We start from the raw sequence: 13,077 nt of genomic DNA, 5'->3' as shown, positions 1-13,077 counted from the left end.
AGGATGGCTAACCTAATATCAGAGAAAATAGAATTTAAGTCAAAAATTGTTACAAAATAATTACTTTATATATTGATAAAAGGATAAATCCATTGAGAAAATATAACCAATATAAACATATACACACCTAACAACAGAGCACCAAAATACATAGAGCAAAAATTGACAGAATTGAAGGTAGAAATAGTTGGAGATTTCAATATTCCATTTTCAATAATGGTCAGAATAATTATACAGAAGATCAATAAGGAAACAGAGGAGTTGAACAACACTATAGACCAACTAGACCTAACTGATGCATATAGAAAAGTCCCCCCGAAAACAGAATATAGATTCTTCTCAACTGCACACAGAACATTCTCCAGAATAGACCATATATTAGGTGACAAAACTCTCAATAAATTTGAAAAGACTGAAATCATACCAAGTATCTTCTTTGACCACAATGGAATGAAGATAGACCTCAGTAACAGGAGGAAAACTAGAAAATTCACAAAAACATGAAAATTAACCTGCACAATCTTGATTCAAAAATGAATCAAAAAGAAATTATAAATGAAATTAGAAAATACATTGATATGAAGGAAAATAAACATTACAAAATTTATGTTATGTAGCAAAAGCAGTGCTCAGAGTGAAATTTATAGCTGTAAATGCTTATATATTTTTTAAAAGATCCCAAACCAATAACTTAATTTTACACCTTAAAAACCTAGGAAAAAAAGAACATGTTGAACCCAAAGCTAGCAGAGGGATAACATAATAGAAATTAGAACAGAGATAAATGAAATAGAGACTAGGAAAAAATAGAATCAACAAAATGAAAAGTTACTTCTTTGAAAAATCAACAAAATTGATAAACATTGAGCTCAATGGACCGAAAGACATCAAAGAGAAGACTGAAATTATTCAAAGCAGAAATAAAGTTGGTGACATTAGTACAGACCTTAAGAAAATAAAAGGGACTATAAGAGTATACATGAACAATTGTAAGCCAATTAGATAACCTAGAAGAAATGAACAAATTTCTAGAAATATACAAACTACAAAAACGGACTCAAAAAGAAATAGAAAATCTGAAAAGAACTATAACAAGTCAAGAGATTGGATCACCAATCAAAAACCTTCCAATAATGAAAAGCCCAGATCCAGATGATTTCACTGGTAAAGTCCCCCAAGTCCTTAATTAAAGAATAATTAATACCAATCCTTCTCAAACTCTTTCAAAAAATAAAAGGAGGCAACACTTCCTAACTCATTCTATTTGGCCAGCATTACACTGAAACCAAAGCCAGACAAAGACATCAGAAAAGAACTATAGACCAATACTGTATTTCCTTATGAATACAGATGAAAGAGTCCTCAACAAAATAATAGGAAACAAGTTTCAGCAACATATTAAGAGAATTACACATCATGACCAAAGATGATTTATCCCAGGAATGCAAGGGTGACTAAAATATGAAAATCAGTGTAATACACTATAGTGATAGAATGAAGGGGGAAAAAACACATGATCATGTCATTTGATACAAGAAAAGCATCTGGAAAATCCAACTGACTTACATGATAAAAACACTCAACAAACTTGGACTAGAAGGAACTTCCTCAACATGATAAACGGCATTTATGGAAAACCTACAGCTCACGTTATACTCAAAGGTGAATAACTGAAAGCTTCCCCCAACCCCTCAAGATCAGGAATAGGAGAAGGATGCCCATTTCACCACTTCTACTCAACACTGTACTGGAAGTTCCAGCCAGAGCAAATGGGCAAGAAAAAGAAATAAAAGGCACTGAAATTGGAGAGAAAGAACTAAAACTATCTCTATTTGCAGATAACATAATCTTGCATATAGAAAATCCTAAGGAATCCACACAAAAGTAAACTATTAGAGCTTATAAACTAATTCAGCAAAGCTTTGGGGTACATGATCAACACACAAAAATCAGTTGTATTTCTATACATGATCAATGAACAATGTGGAAAGGAAATTAAGAAAACAATTCCAGGGCTTCCCTGGTGGTGCAGTGGTTGAGAATCTGCCTGCCAATGTAGGGAACATGGGTTCCAGCCATGGTCCAGGAAGATCCCACATGCCATGGAGCAACTAAGCCTGTGCACCACAACTATTGAGCCTGTGCTCTAGAGCCCACAAGCCAAAACTACTGAAGCCCGTGTGCCACAACTATGAAGCCCATGAGCCTAGAGCCCATGCTCTGCAACAAGAGAAGCCACCCACCCCCACAGAGAGGTGGGATAGGGAGGGTGGGAGGGAGACGCAAGAGGGGGGGGATATGGGGATATATGTATACATATAGTATAGCTGACTCACTTTTTTATACAGCAGAAACTAACACACCATTGTAAAGCAATTATACTCCAATAAAGATGTTAAAAAAAAGAGAAGCCACCCCAATGAGAAGCCCATGCACCGCAACGAAGACCCAAGACAGCCAAAAATAAATTAATTAATTAAAAAAAAAGAAAACAATTCCATTAATAATAGCATCAGAAAGAATAAAATAATTAGAAAAATTTAAGGAGGTTCAAGATTTTTACACTGGAAAACTAAAAATTGCTGAAATAAATTTTTAAAATCCTAAGTAAATGGAAAGACATCTCATATTCATGGGTTGGAAAACAAACTGTTACGATGGCAATGCTACCCAAAGCAATCTACAGATTCTATTCAATCTCTATCAAAATCCCAGAGGCCTCTTTTGCAGAAATGTAAAAGCTTATCTTAAAATTAATATGGAATTGAAAAGGATCTCAAATAGCCAAAACAATCTTGAAAAAGAAAAATGAGGTCGGAGGACTCACATTTCCCAAATTTCAAAACTTACTACAAAGCTACAGCAATCAAAATGGTATCTGGTACTGGCATAAGCAAAATGTTTCCAAACCTAGAAAGCAATACAACATTCCCAAACCTCTGGGTTTTCTTAGGCTGGTTTCTCATACTGAAATAAAAGCAAAATGTTTCATATTAAATGGTGCTGTGAGGTTCTAATTACAAGGTTCAATTGCATTAGGCTTCTTTAAAAAAAAAAAGTTGAGTTTTATTCTGGTGTAATTTATGGTAACTGTGGGAAATTTTTAGAAAATACAGAAAAGAAAAATAATATAGTACGTCCTTCCACTCATAGGTTGATGAGCATAGTTCATACATTGGTATATTTTCTCTTGAAGGAAATATATCCATATATCTATATAGGTATAGTCCCCTGTATGTGTTACTTAGATAAAAAATTGAGAGTTAATTAAACCTGTTGAGTTCTAGTTACAGACAAGATGGAATAAGCACGATAAGCACACTCCACCCTGTCTCTCCCACTGAATGCAGCTATAACATCTGGACAGAATGCATGGAGTAGCTGTTTGAGGATTCTGAAAAGTAAACAGTCGTAGGCAAATAGGGGAAGAGATCAAAAAGGCAGTGAGGTTCCCTTTTTTTCCACCTCCTGTATCCTGGACCCAAGGCAGTGCAAAACTCAGAAGTGGGTGCCAGGGCCCACACAGAGAAAGCTCTGGGAGAGGCCCTTTTATTGACTTGATCAAGAGCAGGAAAGGGGATTCCTAAATTTGCAAGAGTGGAGGGAAATCCTTTGGGTTTCTTTTTCTTTTTTCCATTCTCTTGAGCCCCAGCCCCCAGACAATTCCATGGTGACAAAATTGGCAGTGGAGGCCCGTGGGCACCTAAAATTCTGAGGGAGGGGAAACTTTCTCTCTGAATGGAGAAGCTATGATCCCAAGAAAGTGGAACCAATCCTTGTTGTTTTTTCTCTGTGTATCTTCTGCCACTTGGCTTCAGATACAGGCTTAGCCATACAAAGTGTACAGCAGAATGGGGTAACTGAAACCCAGCTTTCTGGACAAAACACCAAAAAGAGGAGGCCCAGAGTAGGGAAAAAACTGGAAAGATCACCGAGGGAAGAGCTCAGAAAGAGATCCAATAACACTGTAAAATGCTAATAATAGGGGAAACTGGGTTCAGAATACACAGAAACTCTGTACTAACTTTGCAATAATTCCATGAATCCAGAAGTGTTCTAGGGACTTCCCTGGTGGCGCAGTGGTTAAGAGTCCGCTTGCCAATGCAGGGGACACGGGTTCAATCCCTGGTCCGGGAAGATCCCACATGCCACAGAGCAACTAAGCCTGCGTGCCGCAACTACTGAGCCTGCACTCTAGAGCCCGTGAGCCACAACTACTGAACGCCATGCGCTTAAACCCCGTGCTCCACAATAAGAGAAGCCACCGCAATGAGAAGCCTGTGCATGGCAACAGAGAGTAGCCCCCGCTCGCCACAACTAGACAAAGCCCATGTGCAGCAAAGAAGACCCAACACAGCTAAAAATAAAATAAACAAATTTATTTTTAAAAAAGGGTTCTAAAATTTTTTTTAAATTAAATATTTACCTTGGCTCCTTCACTCTTATGTTCATTCACGTTACTCACTGAATTATTTACTGAGCACCTACTATGTCATGTCCCAGGTACTAGTCTATTCTCTGGAGATACAAACAGCAAAACAAAACCCAGCATGATTCTTGACATCAAGGAGTTTGCAGCAGAAAATGAAAAAAAAAAAATAATAATAAGTGGTTGCCAAGCCATAGAAAAAAAGTCACCACTTTCAAAATTAAAAATTATCTTCTTGAGTTTTCATTGTAGAAGAAAAATCTATGAGAAGTTAAAAGCCCAGGCTGAAGACCATACAATCTGTCAACTGACAATCAACGAGCAGGATTTCCAAACAGGAGTCATAGGCAGTTCTGGAGCCAAATAAGGCAAATCCCTAGCAGGCGGCCCAGCCCCTGGCCTTAGCAGGAACAATTACTTTGAGTCTAGGCTTACACCAGAAGGCCAGGCTAGCTGTTGGCTCTCTGCAAGCCAGACTGTGCTGGGGACAAGACATGGATAGGAAGCAACATGCCCTACTGGGGTGCAGTCTCAGCAGTGGCAGGAAGGCAGCTGGGCAGCATGACCAGGACAGGCTCCATCTCAGCTACACAGGGATCCACGCATCCACCCTCCTCCCATGCTCACACGCCACACATTCTTTCTCTGAACATGAACTAAACACCTACTGTATACCAGGAATAGGGTAGGCCCTCCACAGTAAGGACAAACATAGATATTCCAGGAGACACTGGGAGAAAATGTTCCAGGCAACGGGAAGAACATTTACCGAGACCCACAAGCTAGAGAGAGCGTGAAGCCTTCATGATTTTTCAAGTGGTTCAGTGAGGCTGGGGCGTGGGCTGGGGCACTGTCAGAGAGAAGACTAGAGGTGGTGGCAGAGGCCAGATCATGAAGGGCTCTGTGGGTCCTATAAGGAGTTTAGACTTTTTCTTGATGACAAAGGGAAGCCGGTGAAGGGTTTCAAGCAAAAGATGTGCATGGATGGGGCATATGATCAGATGCAGACTTTTACAGAAACCATTTTGCCAGCTGCTGCTATTGTTCTATGGTGACCAGACTAGAGAGGGCTGCCCCGGAGGCAGAGAGATTACACGGCATAGGCGGAAAGCAGAAGTGGGATTTGATACCTCACGGGATGTAGGAAGCAAAAAGGTGGGAGGATTCAGGGATGACTTCCAAGTGTCTGACCTGGGTGAATTCATGGGATGCCAGAGTAGAGTAATAATGACAATAAACACAAACACTGTGTGCTCCCAGGATGAGTCAGACCCTGCCAGGAGGTGAGTGAGTGCTGGTGCTCTGGGGAGGACTGGGTGCTCTCAGGGACCTGTGTCAGTCTCCTATCCTGCAAATGCTAGTGTATTTGCCTTTACGTCATTCCCCAGGTCTTACTCAACAGGTCAGGATGTATTAAATGAGCCTCCAGAAAGTTTAAGCAGTTTTTACAGATATAAAATTTGAAAATAACCCCACACCCTGAAAAAGCCATTTCTGTAAGGATTTCTATAAATATGTGATTCTATATTTTTTAAAAAAAGCAGTATTCTGAAGGTTCTTGTTATCACGAAGTAAACACTACTCTTTTTTATGTAAGCAAACACACTCGCCAAGGTAAATATCCAACTGAAGTAAAAATGGAGGCAACATGGGTGTGTTTAAATTAGCCAGTAATTTTGGAGGAAAAAGCAGAAAGTTGGGTGGGATGGAAGAGCAGCATATGATTGGCCAGCTGGTCTTCCAACTCAGCGTAAACTTGGTGGAGGGAAGGAAGGGGTGGACTACACAAGCCCAATTGTTGTTAGGGAATCACTAATTCAGAGTGCTTCTATGGAGTCCTCTGCTGGGCTAAAAAGAGCTTTGCTGTAGAATGACTTAGTATTTTTAAAGTAGAAAAACACTGAGTCAAATCTATGAGTCAATTCACAGCAATCAATATGAATGTTAAATATACTATACATGGTTTCAATTAGCCATCACCTCTCAACTCTAAACTTAGAAGATAGCTAGGATGTATCTAGACATCTGTCAGCTTACCCCTAAAGACTATACATATGCACATAACTTCCATTTTGAAATAGAATCATCATGGCCATAGCCAGTCATTATAAATCAGTTTTATTTTAAAAACTGAAGGTTATATATATACACTATTGATACTATATAGAAAATAAATAACTAATGAGAACCTACTGTATAGCACAAGGAATTCTACTCAGTGCTCTGTGGTGACCTAAATGGGAAGGAAATCCAGAAAAGAGGGGATATATGTATACGTATAGCTGATTCACTCTGCTGTACAGTAGAAGCTAACACAACATTGTAAAGCAAATACACCCTGATAAAAAATTTTAAAAATAAATTAAAATTGAAGGTTATCCCAACTGACCTTATTACATTTATAGAAATTTAAAATATCACGTCCTTCCCTCTAAGTCAACTCACCATAAACTCATCAACACTGGTGGGAAATCTGGGAAGTGTATGGATTGACAGTGAACTATATGACCTCAGCCCACAATTTACTTAATGGAGTTAAATCGTTGACCTACGGTTTCACAATACAGCCAAAGGGTATGGCAGAGACAGAAGTCGTCACCTTTTTCCCAGAATACAGTTTCTTCACTAAACAAATCCCCATCTCAAACACCTAAACAGGGAGGGTGAACATTTTAGAGGCAAAACTTGTAGAGAAAGAAAATTACAGTCATGAAGTCATCTGGCTTTAGTCTTCTCTTGATATTTTGCCTTTCTCTTGTTTACTCTAGAAAATGTTTTTATATAAATGAATAGTGTTGTTGAGGTCTAAATATTTTAAATGACATAGGAAACTAAAATAATTATTTAGGTAATTTAGGCCAAACTGACACTCCAATATAAAAATAAATAAAATTTGGTCAGAAGTATTTCATGTTTTGAAATGTCTATAAAATTGTCTCATTTCGGGGGTTGAAAACAGATTTTAAAAACCTTTGTGAATGCAAACTATTACATTTAGAATGGATAAACAACAAGGTCCTACTGTATAGCACAGGGAGCTACATCCAATCTCCCGGGATAAACCATAATGGAAAAGAATATAAAAAAGAATGTAAAGATGTGCATAACTGAGTCACTCTGCTATACAGTAGAGACTGGCACAACATTGTAAATCAACTATACTTCGATAAAAAAAATTAAAAAAAAAACCTATGTGAAAAAAACCCCACAAACCTATGTGGAAGCGGTCTCCCATTCCTACTCTGTCTCTGATGTCTCTGATGTCAATTTTCCATATTAATAAATACACATAGAAAGTCTTACAGTTTACAAAGCACCCCTGCAAGTGTCAGCTCAGTCACCTCTCACAATGACTCAGCAGGGTACTGTCCCCATTTAACAGAGGAGGAAGCCCAGGCCCAGAGAGATTCGGTGATTTATTTTGGGTTACACAACTGGTAAGTGACACCATACTCAAACTCAGTCCTTCCAACTCCAAATATTCTCTCCTTTTCCCACACTGTGCTGCCAGTTAAAAGTGCTTCGTTTTTTTCCTAATTCAAGATAATAAAAAAGTAATTACCCACAAAGTGTGGTTACTTATTTAGCTGCTGCCAGCTACTCTAATACTTTCTGCTACCAGAGCTCAGGAAAAAAGCCTTTCTCAGCCTCAAATGCAGAAAGCTTGCTTTTGAATATTCCAGAATTACACCAAAGGGTCCTTGGACAATGAAGCAAACACATCTCTACTTCCACCGCTCAATGTGATCTGCTTTTGCTGGCTTCTGAGCCATAAGGATCACTTGTACTGCAGCACCATGTCTAGTGAATCACCAGACACCATAATGGAGCAAGTGACACTGTGCTCAGCCTGGGCTCTGAACCTACAGCATGAACTAAAGGCACTGCAGGCACAGTGCCCACCACGCACCTCCCCCATCACCCCCACCCAGGCAGCAGCCTCCATCACCTTCCTTAAAACTGCTGCACTGCTGCTCGGCCCTCAAACTCCTCCAGTGACCCATGTGCCTACCAAACACATTTTCTTTCTTCTCCAGTCCGTTCTCCTCCACACACACCTTCTGAGTATAACTTTAGCCTCTGTTCTTCAGTGTGGTTCCCTAATGAACAGCCTCAGCATCACCTGCCCACTTGTTAGAAAGGCAGAATGTGGGGCTCCACCCTAGACTCGGAAATTAGAATCAACACTTTAACAGAATTCCCTCTCCCCCATTAATTTGTAAGAAATTAAAATTTGAGAGGCACTACCCTAGGAAAAGGACAAAGCAAGTGAACCTCCTCCTGTCAGGATGTCACCCCATGCTGCCCTTGGGTACCAGTATTTCAGGCTCTAAGAAGGTGTTATGGCCAAGTTCAAACCCTCCAGCGACAGCCCACCTGCTCATCTATTCCCACAGTATATCCAATTCAGCTAGGTTTCACGGTTCCGCAAAATAACCTGCTTAACATTTAGCAAAGTAGTCACACTAAAGTATGAATAGCTAATAATGCCTACAAACAGTGGGCTCTGATAGAATGTTACTGAGAGAACACAGTGGTAGCAAGAAAGTTCTAAAGTCAGAGAAATCTGGGTTTGCATCTCAGCTCTCTCAATGATTAGCTGTGAGAGTCTCAGAAGCTTTAAAAACTCTCTGAACTTCCATTTCTGCCTCTGTAAAATAAGGATAATCCCTGCCTTACAAAGGGAGTAGACATACTGCAAAGCATCTTGCATACCATGCCTGGCACATAGTAAGTGCTCTCTTCCTGTTGAATGAATGAGCCAGTAACATCAGAGAAAACTGAATTTCAAAATCATGTTGATGCAAATAAATATCTAGTTGGTGCTGCTCCGGCCAGTGTAGCCACACAGGGGACATTCTGGAGTAGGCAAGCATTTCTTGTGACATGGAAAATCGCATCAGCCAACTGCCACCAGCCTGGAAGTCACACACCACACCTCTCCTACCTGGTAACTTCTCCTACACTAACTTATACTTTGGAGTCCTCTGATTCAAAAGCTCTTCTCCCTTTCTCCTTGGAAAAACTGTTTAATCATCAAATACAACAGCCAAAAGTATTAGCAGTGGTGGAGGTAATAAGTTTAAACGGCAATAAGCTCATTTTTAGCACTTAAAATATCATTTCCGCAACATCATCAACGGACAAGTTACAAACTAGAATTGTTTTTTTGTTTGTTTGTTTTTTGCGGTACGCGGGCCTCTCACTGCTGTGGCCTCTCTCGTTGTGGATCACAGGCTCTGGACGCGCAGGCTCAGCGGCCATGGCTCACGGGCCTAGCCGCTCTGCGGCATGTGGGAACTTCCCGGACCGGGGCACGAACCCATGTCCCCTGCATCGGCAGGGGGACTCTCAATCACTGCACCACCAGAGAAGCCCTAGAATTGTTTTTATTATTCAGTATAACTGGTAAAATCATGCTTTAACCTGATTTTTTTTTTTTTTTTTGGCCACACCGTGTAGCATGTGGGATCCCAGTTCCCCAACCAGGGATCAAATCCATGTCCCTGCATTGGAAGCACAGAGTCTTAACCACTGGACCTCCAGGGAAGTCCCTAGCCTGATTTTCAAATTGTTGGTTTGATTACTGATTATACTTGAAGGAAATTAATTTGAAAAAATCTAAGTTAAAATACATGAAAATAATTTTTAAAGATAATCCTTAAATCAGACTGGGCATCTTATAAGTTTTTCAGAATGAATAATGCTTCATTAATTTGTTAAACAAAAGACCAAAAAAAGCACAAAACATGAATGGAAAAAAAGGTACAGTTAACTAGAATAAAACAACATTTCTGCCTAACAATAAACACCATAAACCAAGTTAAAAGGCAACCCATCAACTGAGAGATTTCCCAATACATACAACCAACAAAGAAAATCAATAAGAAAAAGACAAACAAATCAATAACAAATATAAGCAAACAATATGAACAAGCAACTCCCAGAAGAGCAAACCCATTGTGCAATAAACATGAAAAGATCTGTAACCTCATTAATCATCAGGGAAAATGCAAATTAACAAAGAAGCTACCACATTACACTCCTGTTATGGGCAAAAATGTTGAAGTGTGACATTACGAAGTACTGGAAAGGAAATGGCACAAAAGGAACCCCATATCCTGCTGGTAGGATTGTCTAGTAAATTCACATGACCACTTTGGGAAGCAATTTCACCCTCATCCAGAAGCTCAAGAATGGGCACCGGCACCACACAGTGGGGCCTCATCTCCCCTAGAGCAGCGTTTTCCAAAGTGTGATCGCTGAGCTGGAGCAGCACCACCACCCAGGATCCTGTTAGAAATGCAAATTCTCCAGCCCCAGCCCAAACTTACTGCCTTACTGGGGGTGCATTCTAAAAAGCCCTCCAGAAGGTTCTGATGCATGCTCGAGTTTCAGAACCACTGCCCCAGAGAAGCTCTCACACATTTCGTCCTTACCTGTTTCGGCAGGACATTGTGTCAGAATACCAGGGACGTGGTCCTTGATATTCTCTGGGAAGGAGGTCTGACAGACAGACCTTGGTTTACCAGGACAGCATCTCACTAAGAGTCAAAGAACAGTGTGCAGTCAGATTTCCTCAAAGGCACACATCTGCACAAAGAGGTACACACAAAGACGTATGTATACAAATAAAGCATTTAAAATAGTCTAAACAGCTGCCTGTAGAAGAACAGGTACAACAGTACACTATACATCAGTTAAAATAGATGAAGTAGATATTCATGAATCAGCAGGGATAAATCTTGAAAATATAACATGAATGAAAAAAAGCAAGCTGCAGAATGACACCTATAGTATGATACCATTTAACACTGTTAAAATCTCAACCCAAAATATTGATGCTATTTTTGAATAAATAAATTAGCATTTGTGTGAAAACATCAGGGATGTATCTGGGAAGTACATCTACTGATCTCAAGGTAATGGTTATCCGTGGGCAAGAAATGAGAGGAATGGGATGGAGGAGGACAAAAAGAACATCAACTGTAAGATTTTTGTCTTTTTTTAACTGTCAAGTATATGATAAAAAGTTAATATTTGTGGCTTCCCTGGTGGCGCAGTGGTTGAGAGTCCGCCTGCCGATGCAGGGGACACGGGTTCGTGCCCCGGTCCGGGAAGATCCCACATGCCGTAGAGGGGCTGGGCCAGTGAGCCATGGCCACTGAGCCTGCGCGTCCGGAGCCTGTGCTCCGCAACGGGAGAGGCCACAACGGTGAGAGGCCTGCGTACCGCAAAAAAAAAAAAAAAAAAGTTAATATTTGTTAGATCTGGGTTGGGGTAAAAGATACTGCTTGTATTATTCTGTGTATTCTCGTGCATATTTGGGGTATTTCATAATAATTTAAAAAAATTAAAGTAGCATTTCATTATACTTGTTAATACTAGAAAACCGTATTTCTGTACAAAAAGAAATGTTTCAAAGCCACAGCCTCAAGAGGTGTAGGGCCTTTAAAAACTGAATCTTTGTGACACCTAGTGGTAGTAGTAATAGTTACAATTTAATACACCATTAGAAACAAACTTGATTCAATGTATTAATACCTGATTTCTTGGTTTAATTAAATTTCACAAGAAATGTAAAACTTGTTCTTTTTGTTTCTATTTTTGTTTTCAGTGGTCTGTACTTGAATATTTTTAATGGGTATGACACTTTAGAATAAGGTTATCATCTCATATTCATTAATTATATGGCTCAGCCACTGGTCTCCTGAAAAATGTATCAATTACATCAGTTCTAGTGTCCCCCAAACAAGGGCGTCCCTGCCATCCCATTCTCTGGGTCAGTGACAGCAGCAGCAGAAGCTCTGAGCTTCTCTCTTACACCCTGCTACATACCCAGCTGCCAGGCATCCTTTCCTGCCCCTGACCTACACCTCCTGCATGATCCCTCTAAGCCCTCAATTGCCCCACCATTACTCCAGGCCCCAGGCTCTTCTTACATCCTTCATATCCACACAATCAGCTTCCAAGTTGGCTTACAGAATGTGCCATGTCTACACTTGTTTGCTTTACATTCCCCACTAAACTGTGAGTGACTTGAGAGTAGGAACCACGTCTAGCACAGATGTTCCCCACGAGAACCTAGAACAGTTCTTAGCACATAGTAGGTACACAATACATGTTACTGATGCATTTCCACTACCACAACCCAGGTCCCGACCTTCATTACGTGAAGCCTAGACTAAGACAACAGCATCCTAAGCCAAAACCATCCTAAACACCACCAATTAAGCATCTTAAGACATCTCTTTGCAAAATAACACCATTTTCTCATGCCCTGTTCCTAATAAAGTTTTTCAACGTACACTTCTCATTTCCGTTCTCACTCTCAGCCTAGACTTCTTAGCTTGGACTTTAATATGCTTCATAATCTGATCCAGACCAACTTTTCTGAACTTCCCTCCTACTTCATCCCTGCACGGATCTGCTATTCCTCAGGCAGCCTGCAGGCATTCCTGCCTTCATTTCTCTGCTCACATTTCTCCTCCTACCCACCCACAATCAATTCTGGACCTTTTTTCTTTGTTTTTTATGTTTTGTATATTTTGATCTCTCACTTCCATGAAGCTCTAAGTGACTTCTGTCCATGTAAGAAGTTCATAGCACTAACTACCAACTGGTCCTTTGCCGCTTCCATCATGATT

General features: G+C 40.1%; 1 protein-coding gene across 3 annotated transcripts in view; it reads right to left on the bottom strand.

Annotated features, from left to right (window-relative positions):
• Positions 1-13,077, bottom strand: part of DYDC1 (DPY30 domain containing 1) — a 69,280-nt gene that overhangs the window by 8,259 nt on the left and 47,944 nt on the right. Inside the window, exon 7 of one of the 3 annotated variants that reach the window (XR_014015086.1) lies at positions 10,870-11,654. The exons of 1 other annotated variant lie outside the window; for it this stretch is intronic. Coding sequence is in view for 1 of the 2 variants with exons in the window: in XM_081224568.1 (XP_081080694.1) it covers positions 11,445-11,654 (210 nt within the window). In the remaining variant the exon portion in view is untranslated. Of the gene's footprint in view, positions 1-10,084; positions 11,655-13,077 lie in introns of those variants that run through there. One more of the 3 variants, XM_081224568.1, reaches the window with a different exon arrangement.

The sequence above is a fragment of the Mesoplodon bidens genome (assembly GCF_964165515.1).
Source record: "Mesoplodon bidens genome assembly, chromosome: 1".
In the NCBI taxonomy this organism is placed as follows: domain Eukaryota; kingdom Metazoa; phylum Chordata; class Mammalia; order Artiodactyla; family Ziphiidae; genus Mesoplodon; species Mesoplodon bidens.
The sequence above is the reverse complement of the archived record's forward strand: the minus strand, read 5'-3'. Positions and strand labels throughout refer to the sequence as shown.